This window comes from Myotis myotis, unplaced genomic scaffold, assembly GCF_014108235.1.
Source record: "Myotis myotis isolate mMyoMyo1 unplaced genomic scaffold, mMyoMyo1.p scaffold_m19_p_4, whole genome shotgun sequence".
Taxonomy (NCBI): domain Eukaryota; kingdom Metazoa; phylum Chordata; class Mammalia; order Chiroptera; family Vespertilionidae; genus Myotis; species Myotis myotis.
In genome coordinates this window covers 12,091,185-12,107,288 of record NW_023416346.1, presented here as the reverse complement: position 1 = coordinate 12,107,288, position 16,104 = coordinate 12,091,185, and the positions used below count along the sequence as shown (strand labels likewise).

The following is a 16,104-nucleotide window of genomic DNA, read 5'->3' as shown; positions in this document are numbered from 1 at the left end:
AAACAAACACTTCTTTCCTTTTTAAAAAAATTGGTTTTTATTGATTTCAGAGAGAGGAAGGGAGAGGGAGAAGAGAGAGAGATAGAAATATCAATGATAGGATAGAAACATGGATTGGCTGCCTCCTGCATGTCCCCCACTGGGGATCAAGCCCGCAACCTGGGCATGTGCCCCAACCGGGAATCGAACTATGACCTTTTGGTTCATAGGATGACACTCAACCACTGAGCCACGCCAGCTGGGCAGAAAGGGGGCTCTTGAGCAGAACCAGTTATTAGAGTGAATAAGCCAATAGTGCAGAAAAGGTAGAACATCATAAACACTTGATTAACACAAAAGTAGTCAGGGAACAAGGAACAAAGAACAGATGGAACAAATGGAAAACAAATAGCATGATGGTAGACTTGAGCTCAACCATTACATGTAAATGGATTAAACAAACCAATTAAAGGCAGATATTATCAGACTGGTTCCAAAAGTAAGCTGAAACCATACGTTATCTTATAAAGTGCACTTTAAATATAAAGACACAGATAGGTTAAAAGAAGAGAAAAAATTATATGGCAAAACAAATTAAGTATAAAGAAGTAGGGCTGGCCCTGGCTGGTGTGGCTCAGTTGGTTGAGTGTCGTCTTGTGCACCAAAAGGTCACTGGTTCAATTCTGAGTCAGGGCACATACCTGGTTTGTGGTCAGGGGACATGCAGGAGGCAGGGAGGTAGCTGATCGATGTTTCTCTCTTGCATTGATGTTTCCCCCTCTCTCTCCCTTCCTCTCTCTTTAAAATCAATAAAAAATATAACATAAACTGCCTAAACCGGTTTGGCTCAGTGGATAGAGCGTCGGCCTGCGGACTGAAAGGTCCCAGGTTCGATTCCGGTCAAGGGCATGTACCTTGGTTGCGGGCACATCCCCAGTAGGGAGTGTGCAGGAAGCAGCTGATCGATGTTTCTCACTCTCTATCTCTCTCCCTTCCTCTCTGTAAAAAATCAATAAAATACATTTAAATAAAAAAAAAATATATAACATAAACTGATGAACAGAAACAGATCTAGAGACAGAGAAGCATTGATCAGACCGTCAACCTCAGAGGGAAGGTAGGGGGCGTGGTAGGGGGGGTGGGGGTAAGGGGGAGAGATCAACCAAAGGACTTGTATGCATGCACATAAGCCTAACCAATGGACACAGACACCAGGGGGGTGAGGGCATGAGTGGGGGGGGGGGCAATGGAGCGATAAAGTCACATATGTAATACTTTAATCAATAAAGAAAAAAAATTTTAAGAAAATATATATTTTAAAAAAAGAAGCTGGAGTGACTATATTCATACCAGACAAAGCAGACATCAAAAGAAGGAATATTACCAGAGATAAAGAGGGGCATATCCAGATAATAAAAAGGTCAATTTCTTTTTTTTTTTTAAATATATTTTATTGATTTTCCACAGAGAGGAAGGGAGAGAGACAGAGAGTTAGAAACATCGATGAGAGAGAAACATCGACCAGCTGCCTCCTGCACATCCCCTACTGGGGACGTGCCCGCAACCCAGGTACATGCCCCTGACCGGAATCGAACCTGGGACCCTTCAGTCCGCAGGCCGACGCTCTATCCACTAAGCCAAACCGGTTTCGGCTAAAAAGGTCAATTTCTGAAGAAAACTTAGCAATCCTCAATGTGTATGCACCCAATGCAAAATAGATGCTGCAAAATCTGACAGAATGAGAGGAGAAAGACGCATCCACCATTACAATTGGAGACTGTGATATTTCCTCTCAGTCTGCCAGAGAGAATTGATAGACAGAAAATCAGCAAGGATACTGAAGACTTGAACAATGCTATCCACCACCTTGACCTAATTGATACTCCACCCAACTGCAAAATATATACTCTTAAAATATACATGGAACAGCCCTAGCCGGTTTGTCTCAGTGGATAGAGCGTTGGCCTGCAGACTGAAGGGTCCCAGGTTCAATTCCCATCAAGGGCACATACCTTGGTTGCAGGCTCCTCCCGGGCCCTGGTCAGGGTGCGTGCAGGAGGCAACCAATCGATGTGTTTCTCTCACATTGATGTTTTCCTCTCTCTTCCACTCTCTCTAAAAAGATTAATGGGAAAATATCCTCGGGTGAGGATTAACAACAACAACAACATATATATGGAACATTCACCAAGCTAAGTCTCAATAATTTTAAAAGGAATAAAATCATACAGAGTAAATTCTCTGACCACGATGGAATTAAAAACACATAACAAAAAGGTATCTGCAGAATCTCCAAATATTTGGGAACTCAATGTACTTCTATGTAAGACATTAGTGAAAGAAGTAATCGCAGGGGAAGAGAACATTATGAACTGAATGATAATTAAAATAGAACATATCCAAATAAGTAGAATTCAACTAAAGCTGTTCTCAAAGGGAATTTGTAGCTTTAAATGTTTATGTTAGAAAAAAAAAGGTTTAAAACCAATTATTTTAAGGTTACATTTTAAGAAGTTGGAAAAAGGTGAGCAAATGAAAACCAAAATAAGTTCTATTACTCCAAAGTAAGTAAAAGAAAGGGTAAAAAGTGGTCATTAACAAAATAGAAAATGGGTAAACAATGGAGAAAAATCAATGAAACCAAAATTGGGTACTTTGAAAATATTTGATAAAATTGATAAGCTATCTAGGACAGCGATTTTCAACCAGTGTGCTGCCAAGAATTTTCAAAACATGCAGTACCTGACTATTTAGTCACGGCACTGACCTCTTTTCCCTTAGATTGTCAAATGAACACATGACAACAGCCAACACAATAGCTATTTAGTGTGAATGAATCAAAATTATACCTATTTTTTGTCAGTTTGGCAAAAAATATTTTTGGTGTGCTGCAGAATTTTAGTAATTAGTTTATGTGTGCCATGCGATGAAAAAGGTTGAAAATTGCTGATATAGGACGATGAAAAAAAGGAAAGACACAAATTACCAATATCAGGAATGAAAGGGGATGTCACTGTAGTATCTACAGGTATAAAAGATGATAAGGGGGGGGATTACTAACTTTATAATTTAGATGAAATAGGCAAATTCCTGGAAAGACACAAATTACTAAAACTGACACATGAAGCAGAAAACCTGACTGAATGGGCTGATAATTAAAGAAATTGAATTTGTAATTAAAAATCTCCCACAAAGAAAACTCCAGGTCCAGAAGCTTTCACTGGTGAATCCATCAACCATTTAAAGAAATTAACACCAAGCATATACAAGCCCTTTAAGAAAATAAGAGAAGGGAACACTTTCGAATTTATTTTATGAAGCCTTGATACCAAAACCAGATGAAGATATTACCAGAAAACTACAGATCAATATCCTTCATGAACATAAATGCAAAAATTCTCGAGAGATATTAGCAAATGAAATGTAGCAAGTGCTCTTTTTATCTAGGGAATGCAAAGTTGGTTTAATATTTAAAATCAATGGATGTGTTTCACGTCGACAAAATAAGTGTTTGACAATCCTACAGCTAGCATCATGCTTAATGGGGAAAGAGAACACTTTGCACCTACAATTTTACTTTCACCACTTGTATTTAACATTTGATTAGAGGCTCTAGCTAGTGCTGTAAGGCAAGAAAAGAACTAAAAGGCAGATTGGAAAGGAAGTGTTAAAACTGCCTTTATTTGCAGACTGAAGTGATTGTGTACAGACTATCCCAAGGTATTTTACCAAAAAACTGCTAAAGCTAATTAAGTGAATTTAAGCAAGGTCACAGAATACAGAGCTAATAATAAAACTCAATTGTTTTCCTATACATTACCAATGACCAATTAGAAAATGCTATGAAGGTACCATTTACAATAGTATCAAAACCCATAAACTAGCCCTAGTTGGTTTGGCTCAGTGGATAGAGTGTTGGCCTGCGGAATGAAGGGTCCCAGGTTCAATTCCAGTCAAGGGCACATGCCTGGGTTGCAGGTTGAATCCCCAGGAGGGGGCCATGCAGGAGGTAGCCGATCAATGAGTCTCTCTCATCATTGGTGTTTCTATTTCTCCCTCTCTGAAATCAATAAAAACATATTTTTAAAAAACCCTATAAAATATATAGGGAAAATTTAACAACCCATGAGAGTACTGATGGGTAGTGGTGTTGTGGACCTGCCACCAGTATGGTGACTTACTGGGAACAGAAATAAGAGCCTCCAGAGGATTTGGGGGGAGAGGGGGTCTGGCGTTTTGTGCTGGGCAGTCAGGAACCCTGAGTTGAAAAGCAATGGGAAAGCTTGAAGCTTTCAGTGCAACAAACTCCACCAGTACAACCAGAGATTGAAACGTAAGATTTTATTGCTGTAGTACAACTTGGACTTCACCGATGCCTAGCTTTGTGGGGCATGTAGTGTGTCATGACTGTGGACACAAAATCATTGTGAGCCTGTGCTACAGCCCTGGGCTACTTTCGACGACACTCCTTTTCATGAAACTTCACTGGCTTCTAAAACTGCGAGTCTCGTTTTCTTTTTCCTCTTTCTCTGTCTTGATCCCAACTTCTCGCCTTGGGGCTTCTGTCTGGGTAACACAGGACTCGGGCCTAAGCGAACCTTGAGAAGTGGTCCCTTTGTTACAATCAGCCTGGGCCTGATGCCGAGCCTGCAGCCTCTGGAGGGGACTTGGTTTGGAGCCTGTCTGTAGCATCGAGGGGTGGCCTGGCTGGCAGGCAGTCACGTTAGGCTGGCTCCCAGCTCCTTGGAGAAGCCTACAGACACTGGCCTGATGTGGGGCGCTGCTGGGCTCTCTGGGGTATCTCAGAACGCTCACTTCTAGTGGATTGAACCATCGGGCAACCACACCTCACTTTTCCACGTCGAAAGTTGCTGGGAGGGCCCGGGCCTCCCCTGCACTCTTGCACAGAGTGCCAAGGGCAAAGGGAAGGGCTACAGCTTGCTGCTGTTGGCCTGGGCTGCATATGCCTTGCCCAGCCCTCAGGGGAGCCGGCTCCCCGCTGCATCCCATTGTACCAGTGGTCCCACCCACTCTCCTCTGGCCTGGGCAGCCAGCAGCCTTCAGACATGCATTCCTCCCACACACACCCCTCCCATGACGGTGGCTTTCCTCTCCTGCAAGTGCTGGGCTGAAGGCAGGCCTTTGAGATGTCCTGCCCTACGGACGGCTTCCGGCAGCCGGCCCGGGTGGCGCTGAGTCTGGCCTGTGCCCACACCCCTACAGCACAGGGGCCCCATCCCTACTGCCCACAGGCTGCTGAGGGTTTGTGTGTGCTATGAGAACTTCCAACCATGAGAACTTTGACTTCCGGGTTTGGGGGATCTGTCTGGGTGAAGAGATCAGCTCTGAAAGTCATCACTCTCTTCCGGGCCCCGCCTGTTTCGGTGGTCCAGGCCCAAGCCTGCAGGGGGAGGAAATGCCAGTTAATCAATGGGGGAGCCTCCTTGACTGCCACAGGGCTGGGCCATGGCTCCCCTCAGCTCCCAGGATGCTCTCTGGAATGAGGGGTTTCTATTCCTTGTTCAAATCGCACCTGCGTGGAAAATGCTTGCTGGAAGCAAACGGGGGCACTGGCACCCCAGGGCTAAGGGAAGGTGCTGTTCCATAAGAAAATGAGGGAGGCACAGGGCCAGGCTGGGCTTCCAGCCACTGTGAGACGGGGTGGGTGGCCTGCCTCCGCGCTGGCCCACACCCTGGGGGAGCGGGGGCCTCATCGGTGCGCCATCAGAAAGAACACTGCTGTTTGGGGCTGGCACGAGGCCGAGCGTCCAGCTGCAGAGTGCACACAGGGTACCTGGGAGGGAGCTGGACGACAGCAGCTGCAGGCTGTCTAGGACTCCGTCCTCATACAAGGCCAGCTTCTGCACCATCTTCTGTCGGGCTGGGTTGATGACAATCTGTGGTGGCTGCGATGATGCGGAACTGCCCAAGAGTGATCCTGGGGTAGAGAGAGAGCAATGTCTTAGCTTCAGGGGCTGTTGTCCCTAGGCGCTCCTCACAGATACTTCAGTCTCTCAAGATTTCCCAGTCCCCAGCCTAGCTTCTGCCCCATTCAGGGCAGAAGTCCTGGGTGCCCCGAGGGCAGGGCCTAGGAGGAGCTGCCCCATGGTTCAGCTCCCAGAGAGGCCAGGAGGCTGGTGGCCATGAACAGAACCTTCCTTGTCCCCAGCTTTCAGGAAGTGAGCTCCTGGCCTCCTCTCACCACCTGGGGGGTATGGCCTGGGGAGATGACAGCACCGAGCTGTCCTGTGCGCCCCTTTCCAAGGCTGGGCAGGCCACCTGCCCTAAGACAGGCCTGGAGCTGGTCAGGGAGAGAGTGAGCTTATAGCAGGCCACAGTGGCCTCATCCCAGAGGCTGGGGGTGCACGGTATGGGGTTTGCTGCCAAAGGAGGCCCCTGGTCCCCATTCTGGGCACTTGTCCCCAGTTACCTTCCACAGCTGTGGGTCGGGGTTCTGGGCCGCTCCCCCATGACTCTCGGGCGGCACTCGAGCTGGCTTGCCCGAGGGGTGCAGGGGTCCACGTGGCGGCCCCCTGTGCAGGGCTGTCTGGCAGGGCTGGGCCCGGGGGGCAGCCTGCGGTCAGGTGCCAGGAATGCAAGGTGGCAGACACGCCAGACACACTCTCGTCACTCTCCACGGGCTGGTTGGGGCCTTTCTGGAGCCGCTCTGTCGCCGGGGCCGGGGTTCCTGAGGGCACTGCCAGGGGCTGCCAGGGACTGGCATTGCTGGTGGTGGACATGTAGGAGTTTTCCTGTGGGGAATGGGGGGTGCGGCCGGCAGCCTCTGCCTCCAGGGGCGGCCCTGCCACTGTGGCCTGAAGCTTCTCCAACCTCTCGTATACCTGTGAGGAGAAAGAGGGGTTCAGGGTGCGTGGTGGGTGGGCTCTCCCTTGCTCTTGGGCAGGCCAGTTAGGCCATGATCAGTCACAGCCCTCACAGGAGACGCTCAAACCGCAAGGCTGCTCCAGGGCATCTGCGACCTGCCTTGGGGCTTGGGCTGCCACCCCAGGCCCCGCACAGCCACTCTGGAGGCTGCGGGGCCCACTAAGATGGTATATCCTGCAGCTGGGAAAGCTCTGTCCCTTGTCCCCTTGCCCCTGCCCCAAGGAGCGCTGAGTCACAGCCACCAAAGCTAAGGACTGAGAATGACTTCTCTCTTCTAGAAAGTGAATCTCGCTTGGCCAGCGTGGCTCAGGGGTTGAGCGTCGACCTATGAACCAGGAGGTCACGGGTCCATTTCTGGTCAGGGCACATGCTTGTGGGGGGGGGGGGGCGTGCAGGAAGCAGCTGATCAATTCTCATCATTGATGTTTCTTTTTATTTATTTATTTATTTATTTTTTAAAGTAAATGCCGGTGTTTTTATAATTTTTTTTTAATATATATTTTATTGATTTTTCACAGAGAGGAAGGGAGAGAGATAGAGAGTTAGAAACATCAATGAGAGAGAAACATTGATCAGCTGCCTCCTGCACATCTCCCACTGGGGATGTGCCCGCAACCCAGGTACATGCCCTTGACCGGAATCGAACCTGGGACCTTTCAGTCCTCAGGCCGATGCTCTATCCACTCAGCCAAACCGGCTTCGGCTGATGTTTGTTTTTAAAAAAAAAAAAAAAAAAAAAAAATTTTTTTAAAAATTGATTTCAGAGAGGAAGGGAGAGGGAGAGAGAGATAGAAACACCAACGTTGAGAATCATTGATCGGCTGCCTCTTACACACCCCATGCTGGGGATCGAGCCTGCAACCCATGCATGTGCTCTTGACCGGAACTGAACCTGGGACCCTTCAGTTCACAGGCTGATGCTCTATCCACTGAGCCAAACCAGCTAGGGCTCATCATTGATGTTTCTATCTCTCTCTCCCTCTCCCTTCCTCTCTGAAATCAATAAAAATATATTTCAAAAAGTGAACGTAAATCTCACTGCCCTGGTGCCCTCAAATGGGGCTTCTCTATTCTCATCTGTCAGAGGGAAAGAGGTGGAGGCCAGGGAAGGGACAGAAAAAGGCAGGTGCAATGGTGCGGTACATCCAGAAGGGGGCGCAACAAAAGCCCTTAGCCTCCATACACGAGGCAGGGTTCAGTGGAGCTCCTGCCACCCCAGGCAGAACCAACGGCTAAGTGAGAAATATATGGAGACTCAGTCTCCAGAAAGATGTCTGGCAGGTGCTGTTTGGCTCGCTCCGGGCAGTGCCAGGAATGTGGGGTTCCCAGGAGGCCACTGCCCCCATGGGCAGGAGGTGCCTCAAATGCTTTCTGACCCCTCCCCTAGGATACCTGGGTCATGGGGGGTCTCCTCTTAGCCCGGCGGTGAAGGCAGCAGCAGGCCAGCTGGCCCAGGGCCAGGCCTAGCTCCGGTGGGCAGGGCCCAGGCCTGGGGTCCAGGTGCTTCTTGTAGATCTGGGAGGCGATTGGGGCAGCCCAGGCATCTGAGGCCAGATCCGCTTGGAGTGTGGTCTGGGTGCTTTTCAGGGCCACCCCGGCATCCTCAGCTTCCTCTTTAACCAGGTCTTTCTGTGGGACAGACACTGTGAGCATGGCCACTAGGGAGGCAGTGCCTTTGGCTGAATTCCCCAGGCCCGCGGTCACTGACTCCTGTGGTCTTGCTTCGGTTGGTTAAATACCCACAGTATGTCCACCACTGCCCCAGGCCCTAGGGATACAGCGACAAACAGAACAGCCTGGGCCACCTTCACAGAGTGGACTTCCTAGAGGGGAGAGATGCCAACAACAAGCCTAGAAAAGCAATGGCGGCTCATGAGCAAGTGGCACCTGAGCTGGGCTCTAAAGGCATGGGTTAACCAGAGAGGGCAGAATCAAGAAGGGGGACATACCATGGAGAGACACCCCAGGACTGGAGGCCACTTTGAGTTCAGAGAGAGGAAGGACCAGGAGGAAGCACCTGAGTTGGGGGTGGCTTTTGAGGCCCTAGGACAGGCAGCAGGGAGACTAGAGGACAGAGAGAAGGCTGGGGGCGGCGGGACCCGGGGAGTTGAGGCTGCGTTCAGGCATCGGGCCTTCACCCCCAGTACAGTGGGAGAGCAAAGGGGCTTCCATGTTCTCTTTACATTTTCCCTCTTCCTACTGATTTTAGAGCAGGGGTGGGGAACCTTTTTTCTGGCAAGGGCCACTTGGATATTTTTAACATCTTTCTCAGGCCATACAAAATCATCAGCTTAACAATTAGCCTGCTGTATTTGGTCAAACCTTTCATTAACTCACCCCTAATGCCTTGGCAGGGCCAGACCACATGATTTCAAGGGCCTTATAAGGCCTGCAGGCTGGACATTCCCCACCCCTGTTTTAGAGAGAGAAGAAGAGAGGGAGGGAGAAGAGAAGGGAGGGGAGCAGGGGAGGGAGAGAGAGACAAACATTGACCCGTTGTTCCAATTATTAATGCATTCATTAGTTGACTCCTGTATGAGCCCAGACTGGGATCAAACCCACAAGCTCCAACTGACTGAGCTACAGGGCCAGGGCTCTTTATGTTTTTAAACGATTAATTTGGCCGCAGCACAGAGAACAAATAGAAAGGATCCAAAGAAGAAGAAAGAAAGACCCCCTGAGGAGCTGGGGGTGGTGATGACAACAGAGAGCAGCCCCAGGGGGATGTGCCCACGGGTATGGAAGGTGAGGGAAGGAGGGCTCCCGTCTGGCTCTCTGGTTCCTGGCCCAGACTCGGCAATGGACAGAAACAGCCCTGAGCCAGGAGCAGAAGCGGCCGGAGGTACGCCAGTTGGTAAAGTGCTGCTCGGGAATTAAGTCTGTTTCCGCATCGGTCCAGAAAGGGGTCCAGAAAGAGCAGGCATTTGCTGGGACGCCCCCTCCCCTCCCCCCAGCCCGGGTGGGGTCTGGAAAAGCCCAGAGCATCTACAGAAGAAAGACAGGTTTCTCTTCAGCAAGCTAAAGGAAGCTGCCTGTGCCCTGCCTACTTTCAAAGGTGAGTCAGCAGCAGCAAAGGTTGGCTTCTGTGGTTGCATTCCAGAACATTCCACCCTCCAGGGCTGCACCTGTTGGTTGTCAGAAGCAGCGCCTCTCTGCTCCCCCCCCCCCCCCCGCCTCCTACCCTGTCTGCCCCTCATGCTTCCTGTCTGCCTCCCTCCCTCCCCTGCCTGAGGAGGCTCACCAAGTACTTGGTCTTGGCACCATGCATCTTCACAGCCCTCTGGCCAGCCAGGGTTTCCAGAACTACCTGGAGAGAGAGCAGGATGAAGGGCACAGCAGTGGCTTCTGGGATGGTGCCGTCCCAGGCCTTGGTGGGGAGGGCTACAAGGAGAGGTGGCTTGTGGGGTAGACATACTGGCCAGGCCCTTGGATGGGCCAATCAGGACCAGCACACTACAGGGACAGAGCTAGATGTCATGGGACTGAAGCTTTGACAGTATGGAGCACCAACTTGAAGAAAAAGAATGCAAAATGGCCCTGACCGGTTTGGCTCAGTGGATAGAGCGTCGGCCTGCAGACTCAAGGGTCCCAGGTTTGATTCCGGTCAAGGGCATGTACCTTGGTTGCGGGCACATCCCCAGTACGGGGTGTGCAGGAGGCAGCTGATCGATGTTTCTCTCTCATCGATGTTTCTAACTCTCTATCCCTCTCCCTTCCTCTCTGTGGAAAATCAATAAAATATATTAAAAAAAAAAAAGAATGCAAAATGACAGCTCAGCAGGAGTGGCTCAGTGGTTGAGCGTGGACTTATGAACCAGGAGGTCACGGTTCTATTCCTGATCAGGGCACGTGCCCGAGTTTTGGGCTCGGTCCCCAGTAGGGGGCATGCAGGAGGCAGCCGATCAATGATTCTCATCATTGATGCTTCTCTCTCTCCCTCTCCCTTCCTCTCTGAAATCAATAAAAATTTATTTTAAAAAAGCAAAATGACAAATATGAAATGAGGTAACAGGGCCAAAGAAGGGGCCCACGCCAGGGAGGGGGGGGCCTGCAGGTGAAGTTCCGTTAGCTTCCTGCAGGTTGGCCTTGTCTCCACATGGAATTCTCCAGGCCCTTCTGCCTTGGCTGGCCTCAGCTGCCCCCCCTCCAGCCAGCAGAAGGGGCCATGGCTCACCACGCCAAAGCTGAAGGTATCGGTGTCCACGGCCAGCCTCCCAGTCTTGATGTATTCCTCAGGCAGGTAGGCCAGGGTGCCGCGCACAGTCTGCGTCCGGGCCACAGTGCTGCTCTGACCAGGGTTGGCTGCTGCAAAACGACTGAGACGGGCCAGGCCAAAGTCTCCCAGTTTGGGCATCAGTCTATCATCCAGAAGGACGTTGGAACTTAGGGGAGAAGGGAAAGTTGTGAGCTTGGCCCTGGCCCCAGCTCGCTCTACCCTCCCACACCTGCCTGGCCCTGATGTCATTGGACTCAAAGCCGCCAAACCGCACCGTGCCCACACAAATTGGTTGGTACTGTCAGAACAATTCGCTACCTGGGGGTTGCAAGCGGCGCCCAGGGCGCCCTTGCACAGTTCAGCCCCTGCACACCAGTGGGGGGCCGGCCCTTGGCTTTTGCTTCCACATCTGTCCCATGCCAGGCACTCAGTGACCCTGGCCCCCAGCTGTGATGTCCCAGGCCTCAGGGCTGCACCTTGTCCCCCACTTCCACCTTGAGCAGGAGAGGGCAGGCCCATTTTCATGAGGGGCACTCGGGGCGGGGCTCCCCTGGACCACATTCCCTGCTGGTGGAAGGTTTGGGAGCATCACTGCCTTGCCATAGCCTCCACTCCTGCAGCTCTCAGGGGACCCAGGGGCCTGGCTGTGTCCCCTCCTTACCTCTTGACATCTCCATGGATGAGGCTGGGGCTGTCCTGATGTAAAAACTGAATAGCCCGTGCCGTGCCCAGAAGGATGTCCAGGCGCTGAGGCCAGGAGAGAGGGGAGCAGGCCTGGGTCTGGAGCAGCAGAGGGAGCAAAGGGGCACGGGGGAGGCTGGGGGCCACCGTTCCTTAACCCCAACCCTCCCTCCACCTGTCACTGTGGGATCTGGACAAACACTTCACTCCATGAGCTACTTTACAAGAGAACTGAGACTAAGCTATTCCACTGCTTTATTAAAGCACGCTGGGAAAGTGGCTAGGAACACGCTCTCTGTCAGCATACAATTCGGCGGTTCTCAGTTCCTGAAGTTCATTCATGTGTCTCAGGATGAGCGGGACATCGTTGGAGGCTTTCTCTCCACTTCCCCCAACACAGTGTGCAGTTCACCCCTGTGTCTTGTGGGCACCTCACTGGACAGGGGCTCAAATGTGGGTCCAGAGAGTGCAGCCTGCTGCCCACTGCCCTCTTTCCTCAAGGGCAATGCTGACAACACTCTTCAGCTACCCTGTTTGCAAAGAGGCGTGGCGTAGTGGTTGAGCGTCGACCTTTGAACCTGGAGGTCACATGCCTGGGTTTCGAGCTCAATCCCATGTGGGGCGTGGAGGAGGCAGCCAGTCAATGATTCTCTCTCATCATTGATGTTTCTCTCTCTCCCTCTCCCTTCCTCTCTGAAATCAATAAAAATCTATTTTTTAAAAAAGAGGAGAAGGTTGAGCCAGGTTCCTGTGAGTCAGTAACTCCCTTTTTAGAGGCACCAAGGCCCAGCTCCCGGGCATACAGGAACAGTCAGGGAGAGGCCACGGAAAATGGTGACCCACCTTGGGCCAAAGACTGAGCCCAGGCCCTGCCTGCTGGTGGGACTCACTCATGGAGGCCGAGAGCCTGGGCCTCCTGCCCACTCTGCCCAGGTGCTACAGCTCTGGGAAAGCGTGCCAGGCCAGGTGAGACTACCTGGAAGTGGAGGCGGTCTTCCAGGGAGCCGTTGGGCAGGAAGCCGTAGACAAGGCAGTAGTAGCCACTCTGAGCACAATAGCCAGCAAAGTCCACGATGTTTGGGTGACGAAACCTGCTTGGAAAAGTGGGGCCTGAGTGCTCTGGCCCCCAGCCTCCGTCTCGCTGTAGCGGGGGTGAGCAGTCCCTACTGGTCCCCCAGCCAGGCTGGGCCAGGCAGGTTTCCGTATCCAAGGGAGCTGGTCCCGTGGTGTGTGGTCCTGGAGGGCCGCCCCAGGCTCACCGTGACAGCTGCTCCACTTCGGTCAGGAAGCTCTGCTTCACAGTGGTCCACTCCAGGTCTGCCTCCTGTAGCCCCCAGGGAAAATGGGGGGGGGGGGGCAGCATGAATCTCTTATAGCCAAGGATTGTGGCCACTCCCAGTGCCATCTGTCCTGGGCCCAGAACAACTAAGGGGCTGGGGAATTAGAGGGCTGTGTGGGAAGCAGGGGTAAGATCAGAAAGGCGAGGGTTTGCTGTCAGCCTTCCAGGGCCCCTCGCCAGGATGCTACACCCACCTCCTTCAGCTTCTTCACAGCGTACACCGTGTTCCTCAGTACAGCCCGGTACACACATCCGAAGCCGCCCTCCCCAATCTTCAGCTCCTCTGAGAAGTTGTGGGTGCCCTGGGAAATCTCATGGAGGGGCCAGCAGAATGGAGAGGGGTGGTTCCCTTGCAGGAAGGACACGGGGTTCTCTGGCCTCTGCTGTGGAAAGAGACCCCAATCAGGTGACGTCCTGTCTCTTCCCCTCAGCCCTGGCCACAAGCTCCCCTGCATCACAGCTGCCTCCCAGCTGGACTGGCTGGGGCTCCCTGGTGTACCAAAGCCTGGGTTTCTTGTTCCTTGTCTGGAACCCTTCCGGGGGACCCACCTACCTTGGTAGAAGAAGAATCTAGAGACCGTGGTGGTGGCTGGAGGGCAGCAGGGCTTGGGACAGGCCTGCACTCAGGCCCAGAAGGGGTCTGGAAGCCTGGAAAAGCTTCATAAAGATACCAGTGAGAGGCAGGTAGAGACCAGCGACAAGGTCTAGGGCCATGGCCATGGTCATGGTGGCCTTTCCCTCAGGTCTATCAAGCCCACCAGAACTATCTTACCTGGGGAGAGTACAGTTGAAACTGAGGACGGCAACTTCAGGGGGCTGGGGGCCTTGGCCTCAGAGGGTGCAGGGATGGAGCTGGTCCTCGGGGCCTTGGCGCTGGAGGGTGGGAGGGGGGCGGGAGGGTGCCCTGCGACGTTAAGGAAGGAAAGGCTGGTTAGGCCTTGGCAGGGGGAGGAGCCCCGTGAGAGGCCTCCAGCTCCGGGGTCCCAGGTCCCAGGGCTGCCCGCGCTCACAGGCCGTGATGATGTCCCTCGCACGGAGCAGCTGCAAGTGGGTGAGGATGTGCACGAGGTCGGCCACGCGGGCGTTTCGGTTGATCCATGGCCACAGGACGCTGGCAGTGCGCTGCTCGGAGCGTTCGCACAGCCGGAGTTCGGTCTGGTCACGCACAATCAGGGCGGCTGCGGGACAGGGGGCATCAGGCCTGGGCGCCGGGGGCCTGGGCCGGCGCGCCCCCTGCCCCGCCCCCCCTCCCCTCCCCTCCCGGCCCGCTGCCACGTACCAAACTGGCACCAGTCGCTGGGCTCCAGGGCGTCCATCACTTTGTAGAAGCGGCACATGACCCAGGATGGCACCTCGTACAAGAAGTGTTGGGCGCCGGGGGCCGCGGGGTCCCCCGGACCCGGGCCCCCAGCCATGGCCGCTGCCGCCGCCGCCGCCGCCAGGCCGGGGCCTCTTGGGGCCTCGGCCGGCCGGGTCCGCGGACACTGACTCACTTCCCCTTTAAGCCAGCCTCGTGCGACGCCCGTCCTGGCGGAAGGGGCGGTGCCCCGGGCGCCACCATCTTGCCCGCCGCCGCGATCGCGGCCGCTGCCGCCGCCGCCGCCGCTGCCGCTGCTGCCGCCCTCGGCCACACGGGGGCGCCGCACGCGGTTCCTTCCTGTGAAGGCAGCGCCACTGTGCGGGTTCAGATGGGCAGGATGGGCTTCCAGGAGGAGGGGCCATTGAGTGGGGCTCTGGGGGATGGAGAGCGGTTCCCAGCACGGAGGACGGAGGCTGTGGCGAAGGCATGGGGCGTTCCAGAAAGGGCTGGAGCCGGGCCTTGTTGACAGTCACAGGGAGGTCCCATTGAAATGTTTTGGCTTTATTTGGGAGGCCTGGAGAGTCCTCAGAGATGCCGGCAGAACAGGGTCAGATGAGGGTTACATATACAAAGGCCCCCGGGCTGACTCCTGTCAGCTGGCCGAGTGGCTGGGTGCAGGGAGAACGTTCTGGAAACTTGTACAGCAGCCCGCCCCAACTCGGAGCATTTTCGCTCACCTCCTGTGCCGTGGATCCCATATTTCCCTCTCCTTCAGGAACCTGCACCAGCACGTGTTACCTCTTAGCAATATCTTGCACTTTTCCTTCCTTGCTGGCTCCTTCCTACCACCACATGAACTGTGTTTCTCGCTTTAAAAAAAAGGATTTTAGTTCCTGCTGTCCCTTTGCCCTCTTGTTGTTACGTTTTTGGCTCGGTTTGCACTCGCTCCTGTGAGGATGGCTTCTCCCACCCTCTTTTCTGAAGCAGTGGATAGGCACCAAGTTCAGTCCCCATCCTGACTGACGACTTGGCACATTGGTCTCTCTTGCCCATTGCCACAATGCTCTGCAGCCTCCAACCCTCCACCCTGCATCATCAGTCACTGTTTTCCTGCTGTCTTCCTGAGCATCTCTGGAGTCCATCTCCTCCCCACCTGCCCACTGCCCTCACTACTACCTGGACAAACATGCTGGCTTCCTGGCTTCCCTGCCTGTCTCTCTACCCTGGTGTTCTTCCTCAGGCACAAATCAAACCACAGAGCTTTCCTGCTTAAGACCTTTCTGTGCTTTCCAAAGCGCTTTGATGGGCCCCAGCTCTTCAGTGCAGCCTCCACCATTGTCACAATGTGGCCCCTACCCTCCCACCTCATGTCTAGCTCTCTACACATGTCAGCAGCCTTAAGCCATCCAGAACTCCTTAGGGTTCGGAGCATGTGCCAGGGCTCCTGCAGAATTTGCACTTGCAGTTTCCTGGCCCTCATGTGCCAAGGTTGAGCTCAAACAGCTCCCAGGGTGGAAGTTAAGGTGAAAGCTCCCTAGGCCTGACAGAGCTGCCTGCAGCCTCTGCTGTGCCTGGCATCTAGGATGCATCTTTCTTGGGCCTCCCCCACTAGAGGCGGGGAAAACCCCCACAAGCAGCACCAGGTGTGTAAGTCTTCTTTTGCTTCTCCAGATAGATGAACGCTTGCAAGGCACTAGGTCTCCT

The 16,104-nt window shown here is 53.2% G+C and overlaps 1 protein-coding gene across 3 annotated transcripts; it reads right to left on the bottom strand.

Moving 5' to 3' along the window:
* Positions 1–4,303: 4,303 nt before the first annotated feature.
* On the bottom strand, positions 4,304–14,670 carry IRAK1 (interleukin 1 receptor associated kinase 1). Of its 3 annotated transcripts, none has more exons than XM_036305196.1 (14): positions 14,380–14,670; positions 14,111–14,278; positions 13,873–14,004; positions 13,654–13,757; positions 13,295–13,483; positions 13,021–13,085; positions 12,738–12,852; positions 11,742–11,827; positions 11,039–11,246; positions 10,106–10,171; positions 8,257–8,493; positions 6,410–6,821; positions 5,774–5,917; positions 4,304–5,380 (listed from the first exon to the last, which is right to left on the bottom strand). In XM_036305196.1, the coding sequence occupies exons 1-14, from the start codon at positions 14,513–14,515 to the stop codon at positions 5,319–5,321; spliced, it is 2,124 nt and encodes a 707-aa protein (XP_036161089.1). In that variant the 5' UTR covers positions 14,516–14,670; the 3' UTR covers positions 4,304–5,318. The 3 variants fall into 3 exon arrangements, with proteins under 3 accessions (XP_036161089.1, XP_036161088.1, XP_036161087.1); XM_036305195.1 differs by having other exon boundaries at positions 11,742–11,860; positions 13,295–13,480; XM_036305194.1 differs by having other exon boundaries at positions 11,742–11,860; positions 14,380–14,669.
* Positions 14,671–16,104: the final 1,434 nt, after the last annotated feature.

Excerpts from the sequence above, each read along its gene's own strand:
- IRAK1 (XM_036305194.1), bottom strand. The coding sequence starts at position 14,515 with ATGGCTGGGGGCCCGGGTCCGGGGGACCCCGCGGCCCCCGGCGCCCAA. Across the intron at positions 13,758-13,872 it reads TTCAACTGTACTCTCCCCAG|CTTTTCCAGGCTTCCAGACC; the intron begins GTAAGATAGTTC and ends ATCTTTATGAAG. Across the intron at positions 5,918-6,409 it reads CCGACCCACAGCTGTGGAAG|GATCACTCTTGGGCAGTTCC; the intron begins GTAACTGGGGAC and ends TCTCTACCCCAG.